Source organism: Gambusia affinis, linkage group LG04 (assembly GCF_019740435.1).
Source record: "Gambusia affinis linkage group LG04, SWU_Gaff_1.0, whole genome shotgun sequence".
Classification (NCBI taxonomy): Eukaryota; Metazoa; Chordata; class Actinopteri; order Cyprinodontiformes; family Poeciliidae; genus Gambusia; species Gambusia affinis.
This window is the reverse complement of record NC_057871.1, coordinates 10,198,621-10,215,608: the sequence shown is the minus strand read 5'-3', so window position 1 is coordinate 10,215,608 and position 16,988 is coordinate 10,198,621. Positions and strand designations below refer to the sequence as shown.

Here is a 16,988-nt window from a genome sequence, read left to right as displayed (position 1 = left end):
TTAGGAACGATTGAAGCATTTCTTTTACTCTTAAAGATTTTTTGAAATCTAGGAAACTGTGAAATACATTCAGGGTAACATCTATGTCAAGGTTTTTACAAGAAACCCCGATATAGTTTTCATTTTTTCCCTTTTAAAGGTACTGTACACCTCGCTACCTGAATTATGAAGATCTTGAGAGGAAATACTGGAAAAACCTCACTTTTGTCTCACCCATATATGGTGCAGATGTCAGTGGCAGCCTCTATGATGAGGTAGGTGACCTGTCTATCTCGCTTGCACTCTCTCTGTTTTTTTTTTTTTTTTTTTGGCCTTTTTTCCCCTCGTAGTCGGTTATAATTGTCTGTCGGTGTTTACTGCTACTGTGTTGTCTGTAGAATCCTGTCTGAAATGTCTAACTCAAACATTGCAGAGTGTACGTCACTGGAATGGTTTTATCTTTATATCTCTGGTTTCAGTTTTTTTTTTGTTGTTGAAAATATTAGTTGAATATAGTCATAGTCACTTTTTACAGAAAGATCTGGGATTTCATTGGAACATAATATTTTATGTAGCTGATTAAAAAAAACCAAAAAACCAAAATAAAAAAACAGGATTTTAAATTGTCTTTCCAATTTCCTAGGACGTAGAAGAGTGGAACATTGGACATCTGAACTCCATCCTGGATGTTATCGAGGAGGACTGTGGTGTGTCCATACAGGGGGTCAACACGCCGTATCTCTACTTTGGGATGTGGAAGACCACCTTCTCCTGGCACACAGAGGATATGGATCTGTATAGCATCAACTACCTCCACTTTGGAGAGCCCAAATCCTGGTGAGTGTGTGTGGCAGTGATTTCAGTATGAGGGTGAACTCACAAAGGTGTAAATATTCAACAAAGTGGTGTAAGTGGTACAACTTCCAGACAGATTCGACAAATCTCCGGTTCCCATCACCAAGTAGTTGGTTCCGATATCTGAGAAAAAGAATCTGTAGCTTGATGAAATGTCATGCAGGACAGCGCAAACTCAGCAAATATGCCTTTGAATTGTTGCTTCACTGATGATCAAATATGTTCCAATATTTATTACTTTACATATTAGGTCACTATGCTGTACAGTAAACCTCTTTAATATGAATTAAATCCAAATTACCTAATAAACACATTTGATTAATGTTTAAGAGTTCCTCTTTATGACTAGACTATGCTTACCTTTACTTACTAATATTCTGTGGTTAGCAATGAGGCATTTTGCTATGGTTGCAACCTTTTTATGACCACCAAATGTTGTAATTAATTTATGTAAACTTTATATTAATTGATTAAAAATTAATTAATGCAGTAGTTGCAAATCTCCCTCCACCATTCAGCACATTTGAAAATGGTGATAGCTGAGATTTTTTTTCCGTCTTTTCACAGTTGCTAAAACCTAATTCTAGCAAATCATTTTGAAGGCTAGAATAAAAACACTTTTACTGAGATTATACAAGCAATGCAGAACCTTGCAGAAGTATTTCTACCCAGGAAGTTCTTTTACATTTTATCTCCTTAAAACCATGTGTTTGGGACTAGTGATAGACCAGCACAAAGTAGTTCTTTGATTCACACTGAGAAGGGGGAAGGAAAACTATCCATTGTTTTCAGAAATTGTTCCAAATACAACAACCTGAAAGGTGTGAGATACATTTGCATTTAGCCCCTCTGAGCCAATTTATGGAATTACTTGTTGCTGCAATTACAGCTGCAGGTGTTTTATTTTGTTTTCCTCTACCAATTTGATAAATCTGAACATTTTCTCTCTACAATGCAGGATAACTCAAACTCAGTTAGATTGAGCAGATGACATCTTTGAACACTGACTTGCCATTGATTTACAGTTGGATTTAGGTTTGGACTTTGACTAGGCCAACATACAAATAAGTTTCTATCTGAAACACACCATAGACATACTCTGGCTGTATGTTCAGACAGGAAGGTGAACCTCCACTCTCTTGTCTGTTCCTACAGTTTAATTTTCCAGAAATTTCTTGTATTTTGCTTCATCCATCTTCCAGTTACATGACGACCTAACTCGTCCCTGCATCGCTAAAGCATGCCTTTGCTCCCAACAGTTGGTTTTTCCTCTCCACTCTTAGATTTAGGCCAGTTTTGGGATCTACATAGCTATAAGAAGCCCTTTCAGTAGATTCTCCCACCTGAGCTGTAGATCTTTGCAGAGTTAGCATGGTCCTCTTAGTTGCTTCTCTGTTTCACACTGTTCTGTTCTTGCCTAGTCTACCAGTTTAAATGGATGACCAAGTCTTCACAAGTGTTGTCTTAAAAGACCTCTGAGGACGTCAAAAAACCTCTGAGGACGTCACAGAACAATTATATTTATAATAAAATGTAATATCACACAGACTAGCTCCATTTACTTATTTGATAACTCAGAGTTTTGAGTGGCTTTTGATTTTTTTATTTAAGGAGACTGAATTTTTCACATTTTTCTGTTCAGATTTTAAGAACTGTGTATCTTTTTCCATCCTCTTCATAATTAAGCACTACTTTGTTGCTTTATCACATGAAATCCTAATAAAATACTTCCTAGCTTGTGGATGGAACAAACTTCAACACTTTTGCAAGGCACTGTAGGGCTAGGTAGCTATTGCTAACATCCTTCAATGTTCCTTTCAACCAGATATTCTTCATGTTATTTAAGATTTTTGTTGATGTGTTTCATTCAGCTCAAGGTTTCCTGTTCTCACTTGTTTCCATAATTATATCATTTGCATTCACTGTCGATGTGAGTTTACACACTGTCATGAATTAGTATGGTAATAGTATGGATGAACCACTCTTATTCCCCAACATTTCTCTAATTTTTATTTGACTTAGTGTTTTTTTAGGACACATCCTTTGTTCTCTCCAAAATTAAACGAGAGTTTTTTTTAATCTCTAATTCATGTTGAATTATTGTTGCTTAATGCATGGTATTGTGATGAATGCAAGTATTCGAGCTGGGTTGGGTTATTTGGAGGTTAGGATTGCAGTAAGAGACGAGGTGAGGAATGCAGATGGATCTAGACAGAGTTTTCTTTTTATTTTTTTGTCAGCTTGCCTTGCTCCATTTCCTTCTCTTGCCCTGGAGGTAGTTTTGCTCATTAGAGTGGGGAGCCCTGCAGCCCCCACAGGGATCAGTGTCACAGCCAGACTGTGGCACACACACTCACTTAGTGCAGCCCCGTGTGCCAAGTACTTGCACGTATTTGCAGCCCCTTATCGTCTGGTGCACATGCTCACCGGCGCGCTCCTTTCATTCTGCTGCTTTCCTCAGCATCTCATCTCAGGAGGGGATCAGCTTAAAGATGGCAGCCTTCTCAATTCCCCTCCCAGTGCCCCACTTCACCTCCACCGAAGGTTGTGTCTCCCCTCTTTCTGTGTCTCCAACTGCTGCGTTAAGCTGACGGGTCACACGATGATGGAGATGCCACAGACCTGAGGGCGGATGGAGTGTCGGTTGAATCCCCGAGGGGCCTCTGTCACACTATCTGAGTTTCTGGCAGAATTTCAACTTTTAAATCAGGTTGCATCAGTGGGGTTTCATAGGAAAACACAGAATAGTTTCCATATTTTCATAAATTGATTGCACCAGCAATCAGTGATTATTTTGACCTTTCCATTGCGTTACAAAGGTTTTGGCTCTTGTGAAGCTGTAACTTATTAGAAAGTGTCAGTTATTCTGAAAACTTGAGCATCGTAATAGGATAAGCAATGAAATTTCACTTTTTTTATTAATCATTTTATACAATAACAGTTAAAAAAGTAGATATTTCTTCCCCCATATTTTCCCTTACTCACCACTTGATGGCAGTCTTGAATTTCCTAATGTTGGCACTGAGGCAATAATTAAGTTCATCCAGAAATGACTCTGTATGGTCTTCTCTAACAGGTATGCCATCCCCCCGGAGCACGGGAAACGACTGGAGCGCCTGGCTACAGGTACGGAAAAAAAATGCATAAAAAGTTGTTGAAAACCCAGCATATAATTTAAACACACTTATTCCTTGGAAAATAAATTCGGAGTGAAGACATTTTTTAAATGCAATTTTAGACAAAATCACAAACACCACATTGTGATTTTTATAGTTCCTTATAAAATAATTTGAAAGACATTTTAAATCAAAATGCAGAAAGGAACTTTTTAAATGATAATTAAAGTCCTATTTTCTTTGGGCATAAACATGAGGCAGACTAGAGATCCAGTCCCCAGTAGCCTCCAACATGAACAAGTCTGTTAACTTGTAACAGACTTGTTCTTGTAACCAGTTGTTTGTAAGGTGTAGGAGAAGCTTTTTCTGTCCTCTAGAAGCATAAATGTGTGAAGTTTACTAAACACTTCTGAAGTGTTAACTGGAACAAAGAGTGATTATGAGGAAAAGCAATGTTGAGTATCTGTGATGCTGTGGGACTTATTCTCTTGCAGAAGCACTGGGATTCTTGTTAGAGTGCAGGGCATTATGAACTTTTAGAAATGTATCCCATGGCCAGAGTGTACAAATTGACAGCTAGAGATGGGCAGCGACTCCCCCTATAGAAGATGGATGGATACATTTCTATTTCACATATCTCCTTTAATGTGAATCAGACTGCATTAGGGAATAATTTTAAGGAAAGACACTGACTTTATTGTTTATTGATTCAATCATTCTTTTAGGTTTTATTATGCTTGGAAACTGGGACTCTTTGTGTGCTGACATATTAAGATAATATCTTTTTATAGATCTCCTTTTTGTTTTCAGACTCTCTATGATGGTGTGTGTATGTGTGTTTTCCTCTTTCAGGTTTTTTCCCCAACAGCTTCAAGGGCTGCGAAGCTTTTCTGCGCCACAAGATGACCCTCATCTCTCCCTCTATACTGAAGAAGTATGGCATTCCCTTTGATAAGGTAAACTCCTCATTCTGTGCACATTTAGCTTTCCCTGCCCTACCGCTTTTACTGAAGCAAAAATCCAAGCTATTGAAATTTCACTCTCTCTAGTTTACTGTTCTGCCTATTCTATTTTTTTTTGTCCCATTTCTCACCAACTCACTTCATGATTAATACTCAGATTACTCAGGAAGCCGGAGAGTTCATGATCACCTTCCCGTATGGTTACCATGCCGGATTCAATCATGGCTTCAACTGTGCGGAGTCCACCAACTTTGCCACTTTGCGCTGGATAGACTACGGAAAGGTGGCCACACAGGTAACATCACACTCAGGCCAATCTGAACACAAATCATTTTAAAGCTTTGAACAAACTATTTATTTATTTATTTAATTTAAATAAGAAATGTGAATGAAGTCTGAAACGGCTGACTGGCAATATGAAGTTGAGCTCACATCGCTTCAAAGTAATCAGATGATATATATGCATATATAAAATGTTGGCTCCTTTTCTTTAGTGCACATGTAGTAAGGATATGGTGAAGATATCCATGGAACCCTTTGTGAAGCGTTTCCAACCTGACCGTTATGCTAGCTGGATGCTGGGCAAGGACTCGACGCTCATCGACCACATGGTTCCCACTCCCAGTACAACACCGGAGCTGCAGAGTTGGTTACAGAGGCGCCGTAAGACCAAGTCTGCTAACAAAGGGTACCATATTAAATTTGCTGTGATCTTATTTCTATCTAAAAGATAAAAGCTTTTTGGTTTGACTCTTGCAATCTTTCTCCTGTCACGGCAGCGGTCACTCTCGTATGCGCTCCAAACGCCTCAGGACCACAGAGGAGCCGGTTGATCTGGATGGCAGCTTGGCACTGAGCAGCAGCAAGAGAAAACCTCTGGGTGGGCAGTCTGGGCCCAAGGCGAGGCGGTCCGCAGCAGGGACCTCCTACAAGGAGCTGGAAAAAGGGAAGAAAAAACAGGCTGAGCCCAAACACAACCAGAATCAGAACTTGCCTCAACTTTCTGGTAAGATGGCTTGATTAATTTTCATTTGTTTTTTTCCTTTTTCCCCCAAAACAGGTTCATCATCAGCATGACTTGGAGCAGTAAACAATTTCAATGAGTTTTAAAAATAAGAAATGATGATACATGTTTGACTTTTCTTGTGAATTTTCTCTAATACAAATAGGGGTCCAAATTTTACAAACAAATATATACACGCATCCTGACTAATATTTGAATAAAGCTCCATTAGCAATGTGCAGAAAAACCCCTCTTGTGTTTTCTGGCCATTTTTTTTTTTTTTTTTTTGCTGTAACAAATAATTTCACCCATTGAAAGTGTCTGTTCAGTGCTAGTAGCACCAAAACACAGCCATAGCGTGTGGTGATGTTAAACTGGTCATACTGAAGACTGAGGCACTGGTGGAACAATTTGGGTCAGGTGGTTAATCTCTGAAACTTGCTTGTCCTTACATTTATCCATTTGAGTCTGTATGTATAATTTTGACCATGTTGTTTGATTAGTTCACTCGGAAACAAACAGAAGAGTTAAAATCAAATGACAATTATGTTCATGATGAGTGATTGTAAAATTCTCTGTATGATCAAGTGTTATTTTCTTGCATTTTTTAGCTGATTTTTTTTCATCACTGATTGATATTTGCTTGTTGTATTTCTCTGCTTTATTCTCACCAGCTTGCAAACAAATGTGTGTTGTCAAGGTAAACCGTGTTGAGAGTAAAAATTTGGAGTTTTCTAAAAAGGAGACATCTCAGTCAAACCCCCAGACTTTACTGGTGGAGGACAAGCTAAAAGCAGCCGAGTCTGAACCGCAGGACCTCTCAGGGGTCACAAACTGGAGCCCAGAAGGACCCAGGGAGAGTCACGGGGCTCCACAGCCGCATCTGGAAGTCAGCGATTCGAGGTTTTCTTCTGCTCAGCAAGACCTCGACTCACCTTCCCGCATGAACTTGTCTGCAGAGAATCTAATGGACACGTGTCTCTCTGAACCTCAGGCTCACGTATCAGCTTCCTCTACTTCAGCATTAACTTTGAGCATTGACACTGACAGGAGCATGGATACGGGTACCAGGAATTACACTAACGACACTGTAAAAGCAGAGAACATGGACGTCGATGTTGATCCTAAACATGTTAATCAACACTCTGACATGAAAGCACTTTATGAGCCAGCAGAGGGCGATGGTTGCACACCAAGCGGCTCTTTTGCTGCCTCACAACACACTCCGAGTGTGGGAAAAGGCAGCACAGAGGAAAGCCTTTTGCCTCCTCTGTTGCAGAGGAATGCAGCGGATATGCCACAACTCACACCGGAGCCGGCCGGGAAGGTGGGCGCTTCCCCGCTGCCACCTGTGTTGACCCAGGAGATGCCCTCCCTCACCCCTGCCGACGATGACTTCACTCATTTCCACAAATCCGGAGCATTAAGCCACCAGGTCGCACCTGTGCTTCAGAGGGAGACGCCAACTGGCTCGCCGTCCTCACAGGAAGCTAGGGAGGAAGGGACTCACCATGACAACCGCTGGCATTTAGAGGGTTCAGTTAATTGTGAGGAGACAACAGAAACAAACACAGATCATTTAACTGCCAGTGGTTTGTGCAAGAGAACATCTGGCGACGTCCATGAAATGTTAATAAAATCTGCTACAGAAGGAGATCACGCAACGCTGGAAAGTTTCATCCCTGAGCAAAGTGATACAACTCAGAGCCAGCTAGTTCAGAGAAGCGCACATCTCAACTCGCTTAATCCAAATAAAGACAACTACAGAACTCAGAGAGACGGTGCCTGCAGTCCAAATGTCATGCTATCATCTGCTAACGCTAGTGATGTTCCTCTAACCCCTGATTCTTCACTACACCCCCAGCATGAGAACCACTCAGCATTCAGCATTAAGCACTCAGCATTAAAACCCAGCTACCACACTATGTACTCTAACTGTTCTTCCCAACACACTGAGCCTAAAACCTCCTCCTGTAGTATCTGGAAGAACTTCACTTCCCAGAGTCCTGCAGTTCTCATCCAGAATCTGCACCCAGATCTCCCGTCTGATTTCTCCCATGATTCTCTGCCTTACACCATGTGGACCGAACCTCAGTGCAAAGAAGTTACGGACCTGGAGGACACTGCGAAGGACCTATGCAGATCAGAGAACCAGGAGGATGAAGGTGGCGGTCTCACCTGGGCCCAGCTGGAGCCCACCTCACTCCTTTCAGTCGGTGCTATCGAACCTCTGGGACTCTGTGAGGATTACGAGTTGCAGAAAGTCGAAGAGAACGGAGCTGAATCTGTGTCGAGACAGAGCGAGGCCGATGCGTGTTTATACCCCGAGAGGGTAGCATCGCTTCACCGGACCGAACAAGACGAGACAGACATGGAAGATGTAGAAGCATCTGATCGTGAAGATGAAGAGCAGCAGCATAGTTTGAAAGGACGCTGCAGCAGTGATTCATCAGAGGAAGAAGAGGAGAATGACCCAAATAACTACAAATGTAATGAGCCTGGCCTTGAACCTGGGGAAGTTAGTGCTGTGAGTTCTTTTCCTTTTCTCTTTCTCTCATTTTTTTACACACACAGTTTAGTTGATTTCTTATTCCTTGCACCAAGACAAATTGTTTGTATGGTTTAACCTCCCACTAATCCCTCTATGTTCCAGTACACAGCCCTGTCATCCAAGAGGACCACTAAGAGCTGGCGTCACCCTCTCAGGAAACCCACCGCAAGAGCCGTCCCCACCGCTGTGAAACAACAGACTGCCAGTGACGAGGGTGGGCACATTCTCATACACACACCCATCCACACATCGAGTTATTTTGAACGTTACTGTTATGGCTAAGCATTGTAAAGAGGTGCAGACAGCGGTAAATACTTCTATTGAAATCCATGTTCAGCAATGCTCATTAAAAAAAAAGAAAAAAAAAGATGTTGTCTGTAGTGGTTTCTTTCGTAAGGGGTGGCTCCAATTCAGAAACCATATTTTCATTTTTTTCATGGCTAAATTGCAGTGACCCCAAACATAGCTGCCATAAACATCCTTCTCCTTAATTGGATATAGAGGCACAATCTATTCAGGAATCATTAAACTGACTAAAGTTTTCTCAAATTTACAGTCTGAAACATGTTAAAGCCCCTTAATTGCTTTTTTCCCCCACAATATAATCACAAACTTTGATGTACTGTGTTGGGATTTCATATGAAAGACATTAATTTAGGTTTGTTTTTTTTAAAACAGGGACAATGTACAATATACATTAACTACAATAGGAGAGATGATAATAATAATGAAACAGAAAGAAAAGTTGTTTAAAAACATCTGAATAGTAAATTTGTTCTTTGCAACCTAAAATCAGTTTGCCTATAGAAGCCACATCAGTGTTCTCCTGTTTTGTGAAGTCCTTAGAGGTATGAGCCAACCAAAAGTCATCATGTGGATCAATTGACTCCGTAAAAAGGCCAGGGATAAAACTGAGACGTTTCAAACAAGCTTAGACAATAAAACAATATCCCAGTTTAATAATATAACTTTTTGGCCTACAGGCAAAACGCTGTTTGTGGTGGAAAACTAACACTGCACCTCACCCCGAACACACCTTCCGCACCAGTGGTGGCAGCATCATGCTGCGGGAATGCTTTTCCTCAGGAGGGACAGGAAATCTGGTCAGAGTTGATGTGAAGATGGATGCAGATAATCCTGGGAGAAAACATGTTAGAGGGTGCAAAAGACTTGAGACGGAGGCAGAAGTCCCCCCCTTCCAGCAGGACATCGCACCTAAACATACAGCTCAAATTGGATGCTCACCAGCAGATTTTTGTGTTACCATGACCCAGTCAAAGTCATGATCCAAATCCAATTGAGAATCTGTGGCAAGACTCGAAAATTGATGTTTACTGATTCTCTCCATCGGAATTGACTGAACTTGAACTGTTTTGCTAAGAAGAATGGACGAAAATGTCCGTAACTGGTAGAGACACTACCCAGATGACTCACATCTGTAATCGCAGTGAACGGTGGTTTTTGCTAAATATTGGCTCAGGAGGTGCTGCAGACAATTTGCACACCACACTTTTTAGATTTTATTTATAAACAAAGTTTTAAACGCATATAAAAAATTTTCTTTCACTTCAGTTGTGTATTATTTTTGAAGGTCTATTGCATAATATCCCAATAAAATGCGTTGAAGTTTGTGGTCATAATGTGACAAAATTCGAAAAAGCTCAAGGAGTGTGAATACTTTTGTGAAGCATTGTAACTAATAACTTCTGTATCATTAACTCAATGTGTCTTCTCCCACAGTAAATCCTTCAGCTCTGTGGTCTGTTCATTCCCTCCTTATATTCTAAATCATATGAACTCCCACCACCATGACCAGTATGATGCCTCTGACGTCAATGCACTCATAAACATTTAATTGTCTGGCCTACCACAGTGCAATGACCTTTTGAATAGATGATCTGTTTGTTTTCATGGTTTATATGAGGCAGGCGTGAAGGTCCCCCTTAGCAACACTCCTGATGCATGTGTACACACAGAATCGCATTTGTTATCATGATTGTGAGGGTTGAATATTTCAGCGCCAGTTGTAATGGTTTATCGTAATGACAGTAGAACGACCATGGCTTTGTGAGGACTTTCTTATTCAGGAAATAGCTTGTCCTGTGGAGAGATCAGATTGAACTAAGCAGCAAGTCCTCAAATGAGCATGAGTGCTAGAAACACAAATGAGTTATGCATGTTACTAGGATTGCTCGCATATGAAAGTTTAAACCAATAGCTACTGACCCATAATATGTAAATTTCCCTACACTCTTTCCTGACCAAAACACCTAAATTGCTTCTCTATTTTACTTAAACCCCCACAATTCTGGACTGTGTCTCTGCGACATAACTAAATAATTACCATAAGGCCAACCCTTTTCTCTCACCCCTCCTGAAACACGAACACTAACACGACGGAGATGAACATGAGTTGTGAATATCTTATCACCTTCATACCAATATGTTAAAAAATGACCTACATCAGCCACTACAGATGTTAATACATCCCTGCAGGCTAGCACTATCAAAGATTTGGATCTGCAATAATTTTAGGCTTAAAATAGTAGTAATTGACAAATTTAAGTGCACTCGCTGCATGCGTCATCACTTTCACCAATGTAGTGGATGAGTGCTCAGTCTGGGTAGTGCCAGCTGACTAAAGGTTTTGTGAAAAACATACAGCTTGTTACTCTTACAGTTGCATAGAACATGTTGGATTAAGTGAAATTAGGTAAAAATTCCCTTCTGATGAGAATAGCTTGTAAATGAAATGATGTCTGGATTAGACCAAAGATAACTAAATAATACACAGATCAGTCGATTAAGAAATTGGAACAAATATCATCTGTGACTTAGGGACATTTGGCATACTTACAAACAATTCTTTAGCAACAATTCACAAAGCGCAGGAACTGCCTGTGCTTATTCACTGGTTTATTAGTAATATCTCCTTAATAAGTTTAAGGACCCATGCTTACTTGTTAATGATTATTACAGCAGTTAGAAAGATGAACTACTATTTATTTAGCATTGAAGAGCTTTTCCATCACTTCACAAGCACGTGAGCTTATTGTAGCCATGGCTGCAAGGTATTAATTTTCATTTGATAAATGCAACCAATAATTAGCAGTACTAACAGAAAGCTATTAAAAATGTGGGGATTATTGTGAGATGAGAACAACATACTGAATGTTTTTGGCTGTAAATGTAATCCAAAAATGTATTTTAGTCAACTCTTATCATTAGTAGGAAAGCAAAAAGTTCTGTTGTCATTTTGTTGACACAACAGTCCTTGGTGAAGACGTAATTAAAAATTGTTGCTAGGATTCTTTATAATTACAGGGATTAGATGCGACTGCACAGCAAGTCTGCATTAGAGAATGAAAACTGCAAACAGCAGTTATAAGATTAACACATGCTACATTTCCAAAGCCAAATAATAGACCTAATTAACTAACAATCACTGAAAGATAAGCTGTTATTATTAAATGTCTCCCGATTTTGACCCTTGAGAAAGAGTCAAATAAGCTAAAGCCAACTGAGAAAATACATCATTAACTGATGTTTAGTTTTAACATGAGATAGAACAAGTCTATAATTGTGACAGTGCAACACTGATGTAATTTTTTTGGACAAACTAACTTGACAGTTTTCAACTCAAGTTCGAGCTCGATTTGATCTTTTAGGTCAAGATTCCAGACTCCGATCTCCTGGATTCTCAGTCTTTCCTAGACTGAATTTGAAAGCAATAAATACAAAAAGTCAGTATGATGCAACAAATATGTGTATGATGGTCAGTGCTTTGAATATGTAATCTAAAAATCCCATAAAGCAGTTAGAAAGCAGGTAGGTGGAAAAAACTAAGGGAAGGATGACATAAACACACACAAACACACACGCCCACACATGCATTCATACCTGAGGATAATCCAGAGAGACTAATTAACCCAACAGTCATGTTTTTGGACTTTGGGAGGAAGTTATAGTACCAGGAGAGAACCCATACAGGCACAGAGAGAACATGTAGGCCAGGATTCAAACCTAGCCTGGTGCTACCAACTCTTCCACTGTGCACCAAGTTTCCAATTAAAACCTTTAATAATGTATTAAATGGTTGATGAATAATCACTGGATTGGTTTTAGTGTAGCACAGAAACATATTAAAAATCTTAAAAAGTCACACATCAAAATAGTGTTGCTGCAAAAATGACTTTTACTGAAACACCTTTCACATTCGTAATAGTTCCACGGTGTGCGGAGAAAATTAAACAATTTCCCCGGCATATGAACTATATCTTCCAATTTCTCTGTTCTATTATGTGTTGTGTATTAACAGCTATTGTTGTAACTCACATTTGACCCTCTTAAAATAGAGCCTCCTGAAGCAAGCCTGGCAGAAGAGGAAGAGGATGAGGAGGGGGAGAATGAGATGGAAGGATGGGCAAAGCCTCTCATCTACCTTTGGCAAAACAGAAAGAGCTGCTTCTCTGTGGAGAGGGAGTACAATGCTCATGCAGCCACCATGGAGCCACACTGTGCTGTTTGCACACTCTTCATGCCATATTATCAGGTAAACTCACATCTATAGATGTATATCAAAATGGAAGTTCTAATTTCCATTTTGCTACGTATTGTAAAATATGCAATGCAAAATATATTAAGGTTACTTGAACACTGCATTATTAGGAAAACAGCACTCTTCAGTAGTGTTGATGTCCCTTGATGTTTTTCTCTTGTTATTCGTTGAGTTGGAGTTTGACTGGGCCATTTTACTAACACGATTATGGTTTAACCTACACCACTCAGTTATAGCTCTAACTGTCTAACAAATAGTCAGTGAACACTTTGGCAGGATATCATTGGTGATTCCCATTCTTGTTAGTCTATATTACCTTGTCTGCATTTTATTTAAATTTAAAACCGACATGTAATCTAACAAGATTCTGTTGTTTGATGTTCTGAAGTTACAGAGTTCAAATAACTTGAAGTATGTTTGCTTATTTCAACACGGAACGTTGGTGGGAAAAGAGAAAACAAACAGTAAAGAGAAATGTTAGATTTCCTACTGAAGCAGAATATATTATGCTGTCATCCTAAGGTAGTTTCTTCAAACTCACTTTTTGCCTTTGCACAGAAGTTACTGCTGAATGATTACTGGTCAATTACATGAATAATAGAACTAACACTAAACCCACAGGTCACAATAATCACATAGTTTTTCCACAGGGATGTTGCTGTTTATTACAGTCAGCCCTTGTAATTTCTTGCTGGCTGAAATGTCACATAGAGTGACAGCTCTCTTTACAACGCAGGGAGGCATATGTTTCATCACCCACATACCCTGTCAATGTTCCAGCCTGTCTAGGTTTTAAAAATTATGCTGCCTCTTTCCCCTGCAGGCTGACGACAAAACTGAGGACAGCAAATCTGTCACAGCAAAGGACCCCTCCAAAGCTTCGTCTCCAATGGAGACACCCCCCACGCCTGGCTGCGGCGGGTTGAGGAGGTCCAAGCCCCTGGTCCCTGAGATCTGCTTTTCTTTCCGAGAACAGAACTGCCCCCCAACTCCTACGAACCCTCTGCTGCAAGAAGATGGCACTTCCCCTCTCCTGTACTGCCAGAGCTGTTGTCTGCAAGTTCACGCAAGTAAGTCGGCACAAGGAATGATTAGAGTGGGAAGGACAGTGAGCGAGAGTGCTTTCTGTGGTACATGCCACTGTTTACTGTGGTCAAACTTCAAGGGACTTACCAACTAGCAGAAAGTGTAGATCGAGTATGTTTTATGTATTTGGTAGGAGGTCGCTGGGTTTATATGCCCTGAGTTTCTTCAGTCTGTTTTCTTTTCAGTCCACTCTCTCTGTCCCTCGCTTTCTCTCTCTCTCTCTCAGAGGTATTCTGCTTCCCTCATCAGCCAATCAAATCTTCTCCCTTCACCACACATAGGACGTGTTCTAAAGCCCCAAACCAGAAACAAGCGTTTAAATATGTATATCTTTTCATTTGATGCATACAGAGCCTATGCATTTTACATTCAGCTTTAGCTTTTCTCGAGACGCACCAAGAGATTTTCACTCGTTGCGTTGTCATGCTGCTGACCATTTTACCCAATTAGATTTCTCTGTTAGACCTGCAATTAACAGCATTCAAAGTAGCTTAAAAATATATATTTACATTAGGAGCAGAGGCAACATCACAATTTTCTTTCTGAAGGTTATGTCTGGGGACTGAAATGGTCATGTGATCCCATTATTCTTTAAAAAAACGCAAATACGACACACTTCCAGTGCATTAAATGAGTAATCCAGATTTTTATTTAATTTGCCTTCTAGTTGCAAGTCCTTATGGTTCAAAAAGAAAGACAGAGAAGGAGAGAAACAGGCCCTCTGCATCTTGTATTGAGTAACTGTAGACATCAGTACTACTTAAGTAATGTAGATATTTGCCATAATGTTGTCATTCCCAGAAGGTTGCCAGCATTTCTAAATCTAGCATGACAGATGGAGACTGAAAACTAAAAACAGCAAAACAGAGTGAAACACCATCAAGCCTCTTAGTGTCAGTGGGTTCAAACTGACATCCTCTGGCAAACCTATTTTACTTTACTACCAAAGTACTAAATGGCAAACAGCAAACAACTAGCAAAAAGAACCAAGTGTTACCAAGTATTTTTATGCCTTGGTAAACTTGAAACACAATTAGACTAACTTACAAGTAGCTTTTCAGCAAGATATTGGAGCTTGTTTTAAGTCGATAATTTCTCAATGTTGATTTTTTCAAAATCTGCCAGAGGAATTCATTTGTAGCTTTTTATTAATATTAATGAATTGCTGACTCCTTGTATGCTCCTATGTCTTGTTAAAAAGTTACTTGTAAGTTAGTTTCTTCTTATTTCCAGGATACTAAGATATTTGCATTGAAACTAGACAGAAAATACTTAGTGAGATTTTATGCTTTTGAAGTGTAATAGTGGAAACATGCAAAAGACTGCTGAGCATTTAGAAAAAAGGTTTGGTTACTGTAATGCCACAATAGGCTTCTCGCTTTATTACTGAGGAGGCTTGTAGTTGTTATGCTGTTGTTTTGTCAAAACGTAATGTCTACAGTAATGTCCTATTAAACATTACCATCATTTCCCTTCAGAACCAAACTACTTGGTCCAATGAAGAAACCTATAACAGTATGAATACTTCTGAGCCTGGCTGTTCTGTACATCTGGAAGTGTCTCACAGTCACTTTCTTTCTCTCTAAGTCAGAATCAATCTTTGATACTAGAGTTGATCCTGCCACATATCCTCTGTGATCCAGACATGTTGTGCACTGTGCGGTGACTGCATAGCAGCTGTACTGCATTTGTAATTACTTGGTTTGTGCTAGCGTGTGGGAGAAAGAGATGAAGCTTATGTCATCTGACACTGAGGGGAAAAAGCCACAAGCTTGATTTTGAGACACAAGAATGAATACCCGTTAATGTAGCTTTTCCCCCCTGAACAGTAATCTGAACTCAGGAAAGGAAACAGAGGTGGGCTTGGATTTTATTTTTGGTTATGTGATGGATAGTCAAGAAAAAGATCAGAGACTTTAAAATGTCCCTCTTCCTTACATGTCTGAAGGCTTTGGTACTTTTATTGTAACCATCTGCCAGGTTTAAACGAATCAAAGGAGTTTTACTTCAGCAAAATCTGGAAAAAATGTCTATTTGTGGAAAATAATTTGAAATGTTTTTTCTTGCAAAATGCACATTCTGCTTCTAAACTAATCACAAATCATCACTTAAAGTACTTCACATGAAAGTATCATTTAGCATAAAATAAACACAGAAACCACTGTTTAAAAAACTTGTATTGTTTTTTATTTTTTGCTTTCTTTTATCCTGGCCACCCAGATAATCCCTCACACACAGTCACACAGACCACTAAGATCTCAATTTCCACTTCGTCTGCAATACTGGGCTTGTCTACACAGAAACCCACCACTTCAATGCCATCAAGAACCTCTGGAAACAATGTGGCTATGGCATTTTGTCCACAGCTTTGTAACAATAGACCTCGCTGTTCCTGTCCACTGTGTTGTTTTATCTCACTCTACTGGGACATTTTTTTTCACCTGATTTTCCCCTTCTCTCCTTCCTGTAGGCTGCTACGGTGTAGCTGCAGAAGACATCAGCGAACAATGGTTGTGTGATCGCTGTTTGGAAGGAGGCTTTGCAGCTGTAAGACAGTTTATGTCCAGATTTTAGCAAAGCTGTCCTGTCTTGTATCAAAGTGGTAAAATGTAGAAGTAACCCTAAATTGAATTATTTTTTAATTGCAAAAGCATACTCTTATTCTGACAATTTTATAGAAACCTAACCTTTGTTTTAAGGAATTGATTTTTAACAAAAGAAAAGCCCTTATTCATACATATGAAATATGTTGGTATGTTTGACATGCCAGACTTTATAAAAACTGAAGATAACATGGTCACTTGATTGTGCTATAAAAGGGCACTATGTTCCTGGAAAATATATAATTCTGTCCTTTTAATAACATGCCTCAAATGAT

At 39.7% G+C, this 16,988-nt stretch overlaps 1 protein-coding gene across 5 annotated transcripts in view; it reads left to right on the top strand.

Annotated features, from left to right (window-relative positions):
• The window catches only part of kdm4c (lysine (K)-specific demethylase 4C), a 31,919-nt gene that overhangs the window by 2,875 nt on the left and 12,056 nt on the right, over positions 1–16,988 (top strand). For 4 of the 5 annotated variants that reach the window (XM_044114071.1, XM_044114070.1, XM_044114068.1 and 1 more), the window contains exons 4-15: positions 140–254; positions 623–816; positions 3,911–3,960; positions 4,803–4,906; positions 5,070–5,207; positions 5,407–5,600; positions 5,692–5,918; positions 6,590–8,442; positions 8,569–8,680; positions 12,822–13,018; positions 13,848–14,094; positions 16,581–16,657. In XM_044114071.1, coding sequence (XP_043970006.1) covers positions 140–254; positions 623–816; positions 3,911–3,960; positions 4,803–4,906; positions 5,070–5,207; positions 5,407–5,600; positions 5,692–5,918; positions 6,590–8,442; positions 8,569–8,680; positions 12,822–13,018; positions 13,848–14,094; positions 16,581–16,657 — 3,508 coding nt within the window. Of the gene's footprint in view, positions 1–139; positions 255–622; positions 817–3,910; positions 3,961–4,802; positions 4,907–5,069; positions 5,208–5,406; positions 5,601–5,691; positions 5,919–6,589; positions 8,443–8,568; positions 8,681–9,449; positions 10,132–12,821; positions 13,019–13,847; positions 14,095–16,580; positions 16,658–16,988 lie in introns of those variants that run through there. The other variant, XM_044114072.1, reaches the window with a different exon arrangement.